The 17,032-nt window shown below is 43.9% G+C and overlaps 1 protein-coding gene across 2 annotated transcripts in view; it reads left to right on the top strand.

Annotated features, from left to right (window-relative positions):
• The first annotated feature begins 14,452 nt into the window (after positions 1-14,452).
• Pkn2 (protein kinase N2) overlaps positions 14,453-17,032 on the top strand; it is a 105,118-nt gene continuing 102,538 nt past the window's right edge. For both annotated transcript variants that reach the window (XM_051194549.1, XM_051194544.1), the window contains exon 1: positions 14,453-14,536. In XM_051194549.1, the coding sequence (XP_051050506.1) occupies positions 14,489-14,536 (48 nt within the window). In that variant the 5' untranslated portion in view covers positions 14,453-14,488. The remainder of the gene's footprint in view (positions 14,537-17,032) is intronic.

Raw genomic sequence — 17,032 nt, 5'->3', positions numbered from 1 at the left:
AGATTTAAAAATGAAAAATAGAAAGGATGTAAAAAAAATCTCAGTAGGCTATATGAAATTATTCAATTTATTATTGTACTACTATGGTCGTGTCATGTCCAAAAAGGAATTGAAACTGAGAAATCCTGCTAATCAGTGTCTTTTCCAAGAAATTATAACTGAATTTTATGCTGTGTAGTTGTATGTGAATGGCACCTACATAGTGAGTTTTGACATGTTACAGTCTCAATGTAAATGACATCCTTATCACCAACTGACTTAAAAGTAAGTAGTTTTTCTTATTATGATAAAACTCTTCCTCCTTTCCTCCTTTCTTTTTATTATTAAATATGGTGAAACTCAGAGTTGAGCACAGTTTGACATCAAAGATATAATACAGTTGATTGGCACAATAATTTTATTAACTGATGGAGTGTAAGACATTGTTTTTTATGTAGATTAACTCAGTATGATATACATTTTTAGGTAAATAATTATTCCAAATATAGATATTTTGTTAGTGTGATTAAAACATGTTGATACCTATATTTCTGAAGAAGTTATAGTAAGGCCAATATAACACAGAACAAAACCAAAAGCATGTCAAATTCTGTGTAAAACCCTTTAAAATGTTCCTACTGCCAATAGAATAGTGCCTATTCATTCTTTGTTTTAAAATAGCTTGGGCTACAGGCGTTGGTGGTGCACTCCCTTCATCCCAGCACTTAGGAGGCAGAAGCAGGTGGATCTCTGTGAGTTCAAGGCTAGTCTGTGGAGAGAGAGAGAGAGAAAGAGAGAAAGAGAGAGAGAGGTGTCTTTAGCTAGTGAACTCACAAGGAAAATCTTGAATATCTTATCTGTAGCCCCAAATTCAAGTCAATAGACTAGGTGTCCACATGGCTGGAGTCAAGTCCCAGCTGTGTAAGCTGCTTCTGAGGTGTTTAGAAGATTGCTTATAGCAGGATAGCACAGTCTGAAACATGGATGGTGCCCTAAACACATCTTGTTGAGATCTTACAAGCCTCCTCATGATGAAGGCAGCTGAAAGACAGTATTTGATTCCTCTCCATTTCTTCCCAATAAAGGACTTTAGGAGGTTCTCCTATGATAGCCAACACAGCCAAACAGCTTAGTCTGGATCTCAAACTGCTTGCATATGTGTGTGTATGCAATTAGATACCTTAAAGGTAACGCTTCATTTGGTGAGCAGCTTACAGTTAAACACGAAAGCAATATGCAGATCATGTGAATTATCAACATATAAAAATAAATATGCAAATGACTGTAATACACTTTTCCAAAATAGCATCTTTACTAGGGCATCTTTCATAAGACTCTTTATGAAATGATGTACTTAGATTGTTTTATGTTTTAGAAGTACTTATAACTAGTGGTCCTTTTTTTAAATAGAAAAATGTCTTTCTAGCCACGCCCAAGTAAATGGGTTGTGTGCACAAGAAGAACAGGTGCTTATTATAAACAGGTTGGCTGTAAATTAAAAATATCAAATAAGTTTAATAAGCACTTTATACCCACAAGCAGCTTTTTTTATAATACTGAGTGCTCTGAGATACAGAGTCCAATATTATTTTTTCACTCAAGAAGCTGTAAGTCCTCACAGAAACTCCAAAGAGTCAATACAATTGTGTCCTATCAGGTGTAATTTACTAATGCAACCCTATTAAAATGTAGTATTATCTAAATATAGAAATGAGTGAATAAACTGTAAATGTGATTTTATAATTGGGTAGAGAATTTAACTATTTCAGAAAAACTCTATCAAGGGCAAGTTTAAGGAAAAGGACTATTTAAACATACAACTTAGACTGTATCTCCTAATGGTTATTTGTATCCATTGTCCTCCACACCTTTAAAAATCCAATAAACTAAGAAGACTATTTTATTATGCTTGCAGATTATATGGTTTGGGAATTTGGACAGGGCACAGGAGGGATTCTTTGTCCCTCTTTGATGTCTATTGTTGGAAATACAGCACAAGGTGGAATATTGCGGATCCCTTGATGCAGGACAAACATGCCACCAGGCAGAGCTTACATGGGAAGGAAGTTTGAGTGGGGGATAGGAGAGAGAGGGGGAGAGAGAACAGAAAGAAAGACAGAGAGGAAAGAGATGGAGGAGACAGAAAAGAGATCTGTATGCTGCCTCAGAGAGATGGAGGAAAAGAAAGAGGGAGGTAGGTAGGCTGAGTCTCTCTCTCTCTCTCTCTCTCTCTCTCTCTCTCTCTCTCTCTTTCTGTTTTTTTGAGATAGGGTTTCTCTATGAAATAGTCCTTGCTGTTCTGGAACTAGCTCTGTAGACCAGGCTGACCTTGAACTCACGGAGATCCACCTGCCTCTCTCTCTGCCTCCCAAAGTGATGGGACTAAAGGTGTGTGCCCCCACTGAGTTTGCCTCTTAAAGAAACCCTTGCACCTGCATGCAGACTACATAGACATAGAAGCCAGGGATCCTGGGTTTGCCAAGTTACTGCCTGAGCACATTCTGCCAGGTGACAGGGAGCAAGCCAGCATAATGCCTAAATCCCAACATCTATAGCCTCATGTTGAATGACATAAACAACTGAAAACAAAGCAGATTAAAGACGGCTAGAATTATGGGAAGGCCTGGCTCAAGTATCACTACTGAGCATAGCATCTGTGTATGATCTCTCTTTTAGACTCCATGTTTTTATCAGAATAATTCCTGGGTTCTAAGGAGGTTCAAGCTAAGAGAACATGTTCCAAGAATTTATGACAGTTTTTAACCGCCACAATTAATTACATTTTTTCTAGGTCCTAGAGAAACCAATAACTATAGATTTGGACTTACAAAGCTTGATAAGTAGAATGCTTTGCTGATGGCACAAATCATTGAATATGTAGTTGGTAGTCTTAATTGTCCATCAAAATCTACCTGGCCTTCTTGAGGAAGCTTTATGGCTAGGCCCTGACATTGCTCAGAGACACTCTTCAGCTTCGTCTGAAACTACATACACTCAAGTTTCCACTTGAGTGGGAATGCCTATTTCTGAGGCATAGCCTTAAGACATAGAGCATTATCACCCTCCATGATCTATGTTTCTTCTCAGAAAGTAGGCCATGGAGTACCCTGACTTGTTTTCAAATACGCAACTGCAAAGAATGCCACAATTACTAGTAGAACAAGAAAGAGGAGGCAAAAGTCCTTTGATGGCCTCACAGGGAAGAGAGCCTGATAGCTTGCTGTTCTAAGCAGTCCTTCTGCATAAACAGTACTGCTTCATGACAGTCACAAAATACTTCAAGTAGTTCATCTACGAAAAGTGCTTTTTCAATAAAAAAAAAAAAAGTAAGCTCACGGTTCTTGAGGCTTCACTTTTGTAATGAGGGCCACCGCTTGGCCAGGCTGTCTCATGGTCACATGGAGTGGTGCCTATTCTGGGTTGTTGGCTGGATTGCATTTGGAATTGACTTAAACCCCAAGGTTTAAGGTGGTGTGTACACCTGTAAGGGATTTTTCTTAATTAAATCATTTGCTTTTGCAGTGGTATGGTGGTTTGCATGAGAACAGCTCCCACTGACTTAGACATCTATTTGTAAGCTTGGTCCCCAGTTGATGAGCTGCTTGGAAGGATTAGGTGAGCCCTTGCTGGAGGACCTATGGTGCTGCGGATGGACTTTGAGGTCCCAAAGTCCACTCCAGGCCCCAGATCTCTTTGTGTGCCTGTGGATCAGGGTGTAGCTCCCAGCTTCTGCTTTAGCACCACATCTGCCTGCTACCATGCTCCCTGCCATGCTGGGGAACGAATCCTCTGAAACTGTGAGCAAACCCTCAACTAAATGCTTTCTTTTATAAGAGTTGCCTTGGTCATGGTGCCTTCACAGCGACAAAACAATGGCTAAGACAGATGGGAAGAGCTACCTTAAATTTGAGGCTCACCTAAATAAAGGAAAAGGGAAAAGGGCTTGGTTTTTGTCTGCTTGCCCTTGTTCTCTCTGACATGTTCATAATTCACTGGTATAACAGCTGACTCCTTCAGGATTCAATGTACACTGAATGCTGGCTGAGACACATAGCCTCCAGACTGGACAATTATAGGAGTCTTGGACTTTCTATTGGTAGACAGCCTCATTGTTGGATAGTTAGGCCACAGCCTGTAATGTGTGTGTGTGTGTGTGTGTGTGTGTGTGTGTGTACTTATGTATATACTTTCATGTGAAACATATCATAATCTATTACATATGTATATTCTAACACACACACACGAGTTCTATTCCTCTAGAGAACCCTAACTAAACTAACATACATGTGAAGCCTAGAAGCAGAAAACAGTGAAGCTAGTCTTGCTTCTTTTAAAGCAACCTCAAGAGAGGGCAACCATGGGATTATATGATAACTGCCTTTATTCTCGGGTTCTCCTTGCCAGTAGACCGATCCTTAAAAGATTCCACAGCAGCTCCCAGTACAGCCACTTTAGGGAGTAGGCTCCAAACACAGGAAGCTTTGAGGGGACACGAGGACACCCAAACTACAACAGGAGGAGAGGAAAGCATCCAGTGTTCTTTGAGCTATAGTGCTTTGAAGTCTGTTACAAAAAGCAATTTGCCATATGCATCATTGTAGTAGCCTGGTGCTGAGGAGCTGGCTGGGGCAGGTAAGCTCCCTGTGGCCTCTTCCTCCTCAAACCTTCTCAGGCATTTTGCATGGTCAGTAGCTTTTGCACTGCCATTTTGCAGTTGCAGTTAGTTTTGCTCTAAAGCAAGCACTAGTAAATGGCCATGTTTTCACATAAGCTGTCTCATACTATTTATTTTGACAAAGACAACTCAGACTTCTCATGTATTAACAGCTTTTCACAGGAAAAGCCCATTAGACTTGCTATGGTTGAATACGGCATGGTCCCACTAAACACTCAGTTGACATTTGGTTCTTTCTGTAGCAGTGTTGAGAAGCGTTGGGTCTTTCACAGGTGATTTGGATATTAAGAGGAGGACTGCTGGATGGAGTGACACACACCTATAACCCCAGCTCCACTTGGAGACTGAAACAGGAGGACTGAGTTTGAAGCCAGAATGGGCTGCACAACAAGACTCCATCACAGAAATAGTGAGTATGAAAGGAGCTGGTGTCTTGTTCGTGGGGCTGGGTTAATTCTCATGGAACTGGATTAGACGGTCCCACAGCAGGCTGCCAATAGTGAGGGTGTGCAGGATAGTTTACATCAACTAGAGGAGGAAACCTCAATTAGGATGATACCTCCAGAAGACTGGGCTGTAGGCAAGCCTGTTTTCTGGTTTTTCCAGACAGGGTTTCTCTGTATTGCCTGTCCTGGAACTAGCTCTGTAGACCAGGCTGGCCTTGAACTCACAGAGATCCTGCCTCTGCCCCCCCAGTGCTGGGATTAAAGGTGTGCACTAGCAATGCCCAGCTTGTAGGGCATCCTCTTAATAATGATTGATGGGGGAGGGCCCAGAACATGGTGGGTGGTGCTATCGCTGGGCTGGTGGTTCTAAGTTCTATAAGAAAACAGTCTGAGCAAATCAGGAAGCAGCACCCCTCCATGGCCTCTGCATCAGCTTCTGCCTTCAGGTTCCTACCTTGTTTGAGTTCTTGTCCTGACTTCCTTCAAGGATGGACTACAATGTGGAAGTGTGAGCCAAATAAACCCTTTCCTCCTCCCTTTTTGGTTATGGTTCTTCATCACAGCCATAGAAACCCTAAGACAGAAGGTGTCACGTGCATGTTTTGCCCCTTCAATATATGAATGCTTGCCTTTCTACTTTCTTCTTTGCGTGAGATCTTCATCAGGTGCAGCCACCTGGACATGGACTCCCCAAGCTCCAGAACTGTAAGACACAATCTGTCTCTATACCTCACACCATCTCAGGCATTTCTTTATAGCAACAGAAAGTGAACTAAGACTACTGTCAGAAGGTCTGAAGAGACAGAGATCCCATTTCACTACTCACACAGATCATTGCTAACCCAGTCATCAGATGCAGCCCTGCAGTTTAGCTGCTCTGCTCTCCTACTGTGGCTCGAGGGGGAGGGAGGTTGAGAAAGATAGGTAAGGTCAAATGCACTTCCACAGCACTGGTAGGTTGTCAATTATCTTTTTCACTCTGATGGCATTTTTCAGGGGTTTGTGAGGGAGAATAAGGCCTTTACTTTAAAGATTAATGTGATGTAAGCCTGTATAGTCTTGTATTTTAAAATTTCTTTGGCTTTAACTTCTAAAAGAACAAACCTCAGAAGATGTAACTCATCAGGTCTTTGTTAATATTTGAAAACAAGAGATCCTCAATGTTTATATTATTTCCAGGTGCTAAAACAAAACACAGAATAGACGGCTTACCAAAATAGAAATTTGTTTCTTATAGTTCTGATGGCAAGAAGTCCGAGATCAGTGTGTCGTTACTGCTGTGTTTCAGTGAGGACTATTTTCAAGCCGAAGACTGCTGGACTTTTATTGTATCCTCACATTGTGTGGTTGAACACAAGAGTTCTCTTGAGCCTCTTCTACAAGGACAAATCTTATCCACTAAGGGGTCTGCTGATGTTTGAATATGACCTGTCCTCTACAGGCTGACATGTTTGCATTATTTTGGGAAGTGGAATCTTATGGACATGGGTAGACATGGGGCTGTAGGGATATGGCTAGTAGTTGTAACTATCCCATTTCCAAGATAATCTTACTTCAAGCTAGCAATTTTCAAAAACTATGAGCCCAAACAAATCCTTCCTCCCTTGTTTCTTGTCAGTTATTTGGTCACAATGTTGACAACAGTAATCTATTTAGGCTCTATTCATATGACTTAAGTACTATCCTAGATCCTATCTCCTAACATCACAACTGTTAGGATTCCAGGATTTGAATTGGGGGGGGGGCATTCAGTTTCTGAGACTGAGGGTTATACTAAAAACTATTCTTTGCATAAAAGTTATGGCTTTTAGTTCTGTGCTTTTATGGGATTCCTTTTTTTTTTTTTTTTTTTTTTTTTTGCTTGTTTGTTTGTTTTGTTTTGTTTTTGGTTTTTTTGAGCCTTTTCTTGGCTCTATTCCTTTTATTTATTTGTTTTTTTCTCCTATTCTGATGTGCCATCCTTGTCTTATCTCATTTTTTATTTTATTATTCTTTAGAAGCTGGGCTACCCCCCACCCCCATGGATCTGGATGGAAGAGAATAGAGAGGAACTGGAAAGGGTAGAGGGAGTGAAAACCATAATCAGGACATAAAAAGAAAAAAAAAAACATGAAAGAACAAAATAAAGCTTCTCTTGAGGACCAGACTTGAGTGACTATGTATCAAGAAGTGGCATTTTCTGATATCTCTTTCAGGAGAACTTTTGTGTACCTCGAAGGAATTCCAAAATGATTTTATTTGGAATAACAATTGAAACATGAGGCTCTGAGAATGATTAAACTATAACAGGGAAAGGAGTGAGATTTACTTGTTTGTGGAGGGTAAAAAAGAGGGTGGATTCAGCACTGAAGCGAAAGGCACCACCGCCTACCATGTGACCTTTTGTACGAAGTTAGTGGCATCTTGAAATGCTGGAGATAGTGGGTTAAGGGGGACTGGTCATGGACTGAGTTTCCAGCCCACAACAATGTAGGCACTCAAAAAATACAAGCAGTGTGGATGCTGTGGAAATATATGTGGGAAAGAAAAGTAGCAAGCATTTGAAAATAGCCTGCCAGAGAATCCTGAAAACTGGATTGGAAGAAAGAGGCTCTTAACTTCAGAGGTTATTGTAGTGAGATATCCATCCCACCCACACCTGTTGCACTGACCACGTCCATTGGGGCGTGGGCACAGGGGCAGACATGATCTTTGAGGTCTAGGTCTGGGGTTCCGGCCCCCAGCTCCCTCCTGGTTGGAGAGAGAGCATTCAGGGGCATCCCTTGGAGTGGGAACCTGTGGCGGTCAACTGTTTCTAGTGTGATTTCTCCTCAAATAAACATCAATCAGCCTATATTGTGTTCCAGAATCTTATTTCCCATGCAATAGGCTATGCCACTGAGCATGCAAGGCAAGAATATTTCATTCTCTGGTTAGTGAGTCCCTGGCTAAGATTGTTATACATTCAGAAATGTAGAAAAAACATAGTTATTTATTACTTGTGAAATGCTATATTGTGCTATATAAAATATGTGTGCCTTTCTAGTGATTAAAGCCCAACAGACAAGCTGTATTATATACATTGATTCTGCAGAGAAGGAATTTAAGTGGCTATAAAATGTGAAAACAAAGTACTGTGGCAAAACTTCATCGGGCCTAAGATGTAATTATTATTTATAATCTGCCCATCTCCCGATGCCCGGATCCTATGGAAACGTGTACCAGATAGAGGTGGGGTCTTTAGAAGCAAAGGCTACACCAGCTAAACTGTTGGGGCGTGGGCACAGGGGCAGACATGATCTTTGAGGTCTAGGTCTGGGGTCCCGGCCCCCAGCTCCCTCCTGGAGAGAGAACATTCAGGGGCATCCCTTGGATTGGGAACCTGTGGCGGTCAACTGCTTCCTAGGGCAGAACTGTGGTCACACTTTCACTTATGGTTTTATCTCCTTGACTACACCTTGACTACATATACACACATACGCATACGCACAACATGCATACATACTTACTAATTAAGGAGATACGGAGAGCCCAAGAACAAACATAAAACATGGCAAAGGGACTTGCTGGGAGACGGCAGTCAGGAACCAAGCTGCCTGCTTCTCCTGCCCTCCTGTCTCCGCCGCTGCTGCTTGCACTTCGCCTTATTCTACTCTTCGGTTGCGGCTTGTTTGAAACAGGGTCTCACTATGTAGCCTCAGCTGGCCCTGAACCTGCCTCTGCCTCTAAACTGTTGGGATTAAAGGCGTGCGCCCCCAGGGATTAAAGGAAGGCCACCAGGCCTTCCCATCTATCAGTAAAATAGGCATTTCATGTATCCTCACTGCCCTGACCCTATAAAGTACAATTATGGTGTATGTATGTGTGTGTGTGGGGGGGGTGGCACTGAACTGACCTAATTTTCTTTCTCAAACTTATTTTCCTGCTTCCAAACTGTTGTTTCCTCACTGTGTTCTAGCACGATTTATTCAAATGGGAAATTTTGGCAATGTACGCTACTCCTTACAAAGGCCCAAATCTTAAATGTGGTATGGAACAGATCAGACCCACCTGCATTGGGTCTGCTTGGTTGTGGTGTTCCTCTACAGGACACCATGTCCTGTCCCTTTGTCCCTTGCTGCTCAGTGTGACAAAAGTCTGGCTGCTCTGCTACTCTGAGTTCAGACTGAAGATGACAAGGAACAGAGCTATGAGGGCATGCAGCAGGAGACAGATCTTATCACAGACCACCGAGAATCTTTCAGAATATTTTGTTCCCCAGCATAATGTGGCCTCTGGCATACTAGCTCATCTCTTTGCTGCAGCTGGACTGGCCTTTCCGTAACAGCAAACTTGTTTCTATTGTCTGTCCTTGGAGTTTGTTTGTTTCTTCTTTTGTCCACATTTACCCACAAGGCAGATCCTAGACACAAACTGGCACAGGACTGTCCTCCTAGAACTCAGGAGGCTAAGGCAAGAGGACTGCAAGTTCAAGGCCAGTTTGGCAATTTAGCAAGACTGTCTCCAGTTAAAAGTTATTAAGTGGCTGCTGTTGTATCTCAGTGATTTAGCGCTTGCCTTGTATGGGCAAGTATGTGGGGCACCACAATAAATAGATAACACATAAGCCTGAATTTAACTTGTCATCTTATCTGGTTCAGAAAATAGCAAGTTCCACGAAGGCAGAAATCAGATATGCTTTAGAATCAAAAGGCAGTCCTAGTACTTTCCGCTAGTTTAGCATCTCCGAAGTCTTGTGCAGATCCCAATTGTGTATGGACCTGCACATGGTCTGTCTACCAGTGTTCTGGTCAGGTTAGCGCAGGATCTAAATTCAGCTCAGACATCACTGCTTCAGAGATGTCTCCTCAGTGGGGAAGATTTTCAGTGTAGGGGATGAGGCTGAACTGAGGACATTCTCAAACCCATCTGACACAGTTAACCCAACTCTTCTGTGTTCTTGGCCCCAAGCTTTTCTTTAGTTATCCTCATATGGTATACAGGGGATGCTTCCTAAAAGGAGATTCTTAAGGAATGAAAGATGATGACAAGATAGTTTTTTCTTTTGTGTATTTGTGTGTACATTCAAATGTGCAGGTGCCCACGCGTGTGTGGAGGACAGAAACTCTCCCCTCAGCTGCCATCCACCTTGTTTGAAATAGTTTCTCACTCACCTGAATCTCAGCTGATTAGACTAGGGGTGGTTGGCCAATGAGCCCTAGAGATCTGCCTGTCTTTCTCATATGCCTCCCTGACCCCACTGCACCATGTCCACTACAAGTGTGTATCACTATACCTGGCTTTTTAAAACCTGGGATGTGGGGGATGCAGGTTCTCATGCCTGTAGAGCAATCCCCCCCCCCCAGACTGAGCTTTCTCCCTGCTGGCCAGGGAGCTCTCATTTCATCTTCCTGGGTTTTGGTCTTATTGTTATTACCATTTACTCTCTGGACACTGGACGTGCAGTTCATTTGAATAACTGTCTGTTTCAACAGGACTGAAAAAGAACAAAGTTAATTCTACCACAGTTTCCCCTAAAAAGTTCTCTATGGAAAGGAAAGGATATCATAAAAGAGGAAGTCAGAGATAACACGTTTTATATAGTCAGCAACTGAAATATATGTCTGGTCATCTCCACTTAAAGATCTTTAAAATATGTGATAAAAATTTAAGAGGTGCTGTATAACTAGTAATACAAACTAGGCATTTTAATGACTTTAACAGAAATTTAAATTTCTTTCCTCCCTTTTTAAAAAAATATAAATTAGACTATAATGAAATGAACTGTACTAAGGATTCTCTAAAAACATTTCTAAGCAGAGTCTGAAACACAAGGCTTCTGAGTCAAAATGAGCATTTCCTTTAAAACTTTTTCAAGCATGTATCAATCTGTTACAAATGATTCACTTTCTATTAGCCTCCACCCTTAAAAAAGCTGGGTGGTAGCTATTCGCTTAAGTTAATTTGCTTTAAAAGCCATGATTCTGTGTTTTTACGACTGCTTCCCCTTTGGGCTATACTACTTTCCCGAGCACAACCAATCTCAGAAATAATTCCTACAACTTTAAAAACCTCATGCATCTGTTGTTTATACTTGCAGGTGATCTGTAAGGTTAAGACTATTTATTTTACGTGTTTGAACACCGGAACCGTGAAAGATTCCAAGTCTTTTCCTGTGGTAACATTCTGAGGGTACACAATGCTCTTTGAGTTTATGTGAGGACTATCTTAAAGCTCGGTGTAGATTACAACCAGCCCAGGTGGCAAACGGAACACAAGCTCTAAGACTTGGCTCCTTCTCTGTGTCGCCTAGTAATAAGGCCACCTTTCTCCTAATTAGCCAGACTAGGGTTTATAATATTGCAAGATCTGGGCTACATGTGTAACACTCTCCTAGATCTAAAATTCCATGCTGCTGAAATATGAACATTTTCTCTTTGGGTCTCACTATGCAGCCTTTGCTGACCTGGCTCTCATTGTGTAGACCAGGCAGGCTACAAACTCTGGCTACTTCTGCCTCTCACCTGCTGGGATTAAAGGGGTGTACCACCACACCTGGCACCTTAGTTTGGGTGGAAAGACACCATGACCAAGGCAACTCTTATGAAGGAAACATTTAATTGTGGTGGCTGGCTTACAGTTTCAGAGGTTCCGTCCATTATCATCACGATGGGGAGCACGATGGTGTGCAGGCAGACCTGTGCTGTAGCTGAGAGGGCTACATCTTCACCCAGAGGCAACAGGACATCAAGGAAAAGTCACACTGAGAGATGCTTGAGCAAAAGAGATCTCAAAGCCTGTCCCCACAGAGACATGCTTTCTCCACCAAGGCCCCACCTCTTATGTCAGTGTCACTCTCTTTGGGGACCAGTTTCTTTAAACCACCACACCTGAAGTAGACAAGTAGACACACGAGTAAGATGTACAAGCGTAATTCTTAATTTAATAGTTAACCACTCACTATGTGTATATTGGATATCTCAGGTCTTTCCTGGAGTAAGGTGTACACACACACACACACACACACACACACACACACACACACACACACCCCAGTAGGAATCCAGAGCCCCTAATTGGACACTTTAAATAATAAATTTTGTTATGTGTATTTTACAATAAAAATCATACTAATCATGCATCTACTCCCCCGCAACACTTTGTACCTGCCATTTAAAATCACATTATAGTTGTTTTGGACACAATGACATTTCCCCAAAGGACTCCCAGCTCACTTGTTCTGGACTTTCTCAATTTTACTTATGACTCCAGGGCCTAACTTCCCTGGCTCTTGGTTACTAGGGAAGGTAATTATATCCCAGCTTCTCCAAGTGTTGTTAGTTCTTTGTTTCTTCTTTGGTTAATAAGCCTCTATGTTATTAGCAAGAGTTAAAAAAATGTCAACTACAGAAACACTACAGTATGAAGACAAAGTAATGTTTTTCAGATTCACAGATTTGCTTTTCTAGAAGCAAAGGTTATTAAAAGTTGATTCCAGCCTTAGCAAACTATTTCAAATTCTAAAGTATGTTTAAGAAAGAAAGTGTATGCCTGGCACACAGCTTTAATCCCAGAACTTGGGAGCCAAGGCAAGTGGATTTATGAGTTCAAGGCCAGCCTGTTCTCAAATGCAGTTCCAGAACACCCAGGGCTTCACAGAGTAACCCTGTGTGTGTGTGTGTGTGAGAGAGAGAGAGAGAGAGAGAGAGAGAGAGAGAGAGAGAGAGAGAGAGAGGGAGGGAGGGAGGGAGGGAGGGAGGGAGGGAGGGAGGGAGGGAGGGAGGGAGAGAGAGAGAGAGAGGAGAAACTGGATGTATGTTTACAAATTAATATTTCATTGAATAATCAATATCTAGAGTGAAACAGTATTCCCAAGACAAGATACGGTAAAGTAACAGTGTTCAGCCATTACACACATTCTAAAATTTATTATACAACTTACTATTTAAGTACTTGTTGCAACTTACTATTTAAGTACTTGTTGCTTTTTATCATTTTCAATCCAGGCAACTCATCAAACATATAAATAGTAAAACTTTTGAAGTACATAACAGAAAGACTTTGCCAATCTATACTTTGGAGTCCTCGAGGTCTAGATCTCCAGTGTTGAACTGAGGTGTGAGACTTTCACGTCAAATTAGCACAATCTCAGCACCAAGTAAAATACTTCTCAGACTCGGTGCTTCCTACTTAAAGCCTACCATTTAACCCTTACCCTTTACCTAAATAACCACTGCCACTTTCTCCACATAGCTTTTAACCAGCAATACATACTCAAGCTTCGGAATCTCGAGTGCAGCATATGCATGGCATGTCCATTCACTGATTAGACAAAACAAAAGCTACCGCTTAGGGACTCTGTGGATACTTTGGATACAAAGTACAAAGTGTTACTTTTAGAAGCCTAAGCTTCCAACAGTTGGCTTTGCTACTAAGTGGACGATTTCATTGTCCTTTACACCTCCCCAAGCACAGTTGCCTTTTGTCCACTCCAGACCTTGATTCTGCCTCTCTTTCCAATAGACTCTAGAGAGACAGAGAGGAAAAAAGGCAACAAGTGGGCTGATTCAGCTCTGCGCTGAGTAGTTTCCCAGCCCAAAGCGCACTTCAGGGCAGCGCCGCACGCAGAGGCAGCTCGTAGGGACGGCACTGAGAAGTCGCTGGGGCTCTCAGCGCTCCCACTTCCCCGGGGAGAGAGCCCTTTCCAGGCCGGTTCGGCTCGCGGAGCACCTTACTGGTGGCCAGGTGGCACGAGCCTGACAGGTGCGGGAGGGAGGCGAGGCGCGGCCCGGGGCGGCCGGGCGCCGGGGCCGGGCTGGGGGGGAAGAGGCCGGGGAAGGTAGGCCCGGCCTGCGGCCACAGACCAGACCTAGCGTTCGCGCTGGGCCGTTAAACGCGGCCGGCGGTGGGTGTGGCCTGCGCGCCCTTCCCGCCTCTCGCCCTGAGTCACCCGGGCCGCCCCGCGAGGCCCCGCCCCGCGCGCCCGGCCCCGCCCCTCCCCGCCCCGGGGTCCCCGCCGGCCCCAGCTCCCCTCGCCCCGCCCAGCCGGGGGCGGTGGCCACGGCCGTCACGTGCGCCGGCGGCCGCCAAGTGAGGCGGCTTTTGCGACGCGGTGACAGCCAAATGGTGCGACAGGAGGAGCTGCCGCCGCGGCCGCTGCGCCCCGCACCGAGAGCTGAGAGGCGGCTCCCGGCGTCGCCCTGAGGGAGCGGCCGAGGGGACAGAGTCCGGCGGGCGGCGGCGGCGGCGGCGGCGGGCGGCGAGGGGAGCCGCGCCGAGGGCCCTCGCTCCCCGCCGCTCTCCATGAGCCGCGCCTGCAGCCGGCCCGCGCCTCCATGACTCGCTAAGCGGCCGCTGCCCCGTCTCCGCTCCTCACCCCCCGCCCCGCCGGCCCCGCCGGCCCCGCCGGCCGAGTCCCGAGCGCAGCGCCATGGCGTCCAACCCCGATCGGGGGGACATCCTCCTCACCGAGCTGCAGGTAAGGGCCGCGGCCCCGCGGGGACGCTGCGCACCGCGCCCCCGGCCCGCTCAGCGCGCCCGCTCGCCAGGTGCCAGCCCGGAGCCGCTTCCCCCACCGCACGGCCCGGCCGCCCCGCCGCGCGCCATCGCAGCCCACCGGGCGGGCGGGAGGGCGGGCGGGAGGGGGGACCCCCGGTCCCCGCGGGCGGGCGGGCGGGGCGGGGCCGTGCGCTCGCTCGGGTCCCCTCCCGCTGTGGCCGCCCCGCCCTCCCCCCCATTCCCCGCCGCAGCCCCAGCCCCAGCCCCAGCCCCAGCCCCAGCCCCAGCCCGCTCCCGGCCTGCTTTGAATGACTCCGCGGCGGCGGGCCGTCCCCTCCCCTTCCCCTCCGATAGCACAAAGGGCGCCCCCAGAACTGCAGAGACCCCGCAGGACGACTCGCTCCGCCGGCCGCCTTCAGGTGACCCAGTGCCCTCGGCGGGCGGGCGGGCGGGCGGGCGCCAATGCGCGCCGCGTCCTTTCCGTCACTTTCCCCTCTTTTAACTCCGGGAGACCTAGGTGGTCCCTCCGATGGCTCCCCCCTGCCCAGATCCGGAAGTTCAGATGCTGGTACTCCCCCCCCCTCCTCCCCAGACTTTCATTTTCCCTCCGGTTTGGACACAAGAGCCCCAGAAGTTGTTTACAAACCAGAGAACAGTTCATTAAGTGAAAACGTTAGGCGGCACATGTCCGCGGAAGATAACAAAGTAGCTCCCGTAATTAGTGCAGTTCGTGTGGAAGCAATGTTATTCTTTCCCATTTGTAGCTAGATATTTGATGATGCAAGCACGATTTTTGTTTTCAGATCTCTGTGGTGTGGTGTAGGACACTGGAGTTTATACACTTTTTATTACTTTGCAGTACTCGACATGTTTGCATCTGGATTAAAATTTTGACTCTTATTTAAACTGATTTTGTTTTTTTATAAATATACTTGGGCTACTCAGAGATCAGGGTGAGGACTGATACAGTTGTATTTCTTCTGGAAAAGTTGATTCTTTAGTATGACAAAATTACTCATTGCTTCTACCTGTAAATTTCTTGTTGAAATGCATTTTTCTTAGATCCGAGTATAAGCCTACCTACTCTATTAGTCAATCAGTTGTAAGCATAAACGCGTTGCTATGATAGTTGGTATAGTTTAAACAAAGTAAGAGTCCTGAACAGGGTACAAACAATACAACGCTACACGTGTGCAATCCTTTGGGCATACAAAGTGGAATTTCCTGTCATTTGAAAATGCCATTATATAACGTTTTAATTACAAGTAGTTTTTAGTAATCAGCTCTTAACTGCACGCATTTCCTAAATGAATAGATTCTGTTTTCAATTTGCATGCTTCTAAAAGTAATATGTCCTCAAATTTCTGGAAGTAGCATATATTGCCTAACTTTGAAGCATGAAAAGCACACTCTGACTCTCATAGCAGAAAATGTCATTTCATTTTTCTATCAGTGGTGTTAGAGTTATAAAGTTTATGGCATCCTTGTATTTTGGGGGGTTGACATAAATGGCACTTGTTCTGGCACTGTAACAGCGAACATTTATATGTTTATTAAATTATATTTAGGATCTTTTGTTAGTAAGGTCAATTTTGGCAGTAACAAGCAATCAAATTAAAGGAAACTTTAAATATCACAATTTAAATAATGAAAACAAAATAAGGGACACCTGATGCAGTTAGGCTTTATAATAATAAAGTATAACTCACCCTGAAAAAAGTAATAGTTCTTATTGTTACTTTAATCATAACCTTTATGTTGTCAGTATATGTTTTGGACATTTTTTCTGGGTTTATTGTACTTTTAGTTCTAAGAAAAGTTATTGTATTTAAAGTTTATCATGTTTATTAAAATACTTATCTACATGTATTAAGATAAATGGTCATTAAAATAATTCATTTATTCAAATACTTATTTCATTTGGTCATGAAACAAATGTAATTGACCCCAATATTTGTCAAAAGTTTACTTAGTCATTTTTTTAAAGCTTCTAAATTGTTTTAATTTATTTAGACAGAAAACTAGTTTAACATTAATTTCATAATGTTTATCTGCCAAACACACTTCTAAGTGTTAAGTTGTATAACCAATTTTAAAATGTGTTTAATTGCCTAACACTATTACTACACTATGTCTTGTCTTAGGAATACTGTTTCACACTAGACATTGATTATAACTTCAATGAAATAGTTGTTTGTAATATCATCCAGTTTCTTTTTAAGTCATACTGCAGAATTTGAAATAGTTTTCTGGAGTTGGAATTGACTCATTAATAATTTTGCTTCTAGACAGGCAAAACTATAAATACATTACCTTGCCTTCATACTTACTGTAGTGTTTCTGTGAGTAATGTTTTTAACTCTTGCTAGTAACATGAACGCTATTAAATGAGGACACATTAATAGAGTGCACACTGACTTTGATGACCAGAGATTTGAAGGTGTAAGGAAGGATATTTGTTACAGAAACAACAAAA

The sequence above is a fragment of the Phodopus roborovskii genome, unplaced genomic scaffold (genome assembly GCF_943737965.1).
Source record: "Phodopus roborovskii unplaced genomic scaffold, PHOROB, whole genome shotgun sequence".
Taxonomy (NCBI): Eukaryota; Metazoa; Chordata; class Mammalia; order Rodentia; family Cricetidae; genus Phodopus; species Phodopus roborovskii.
The sequence above is the reverse complement of the archived record's forward strand: the minus strand, read 5'-3'. Positions and strand labels throughout refer to the sequence as shown.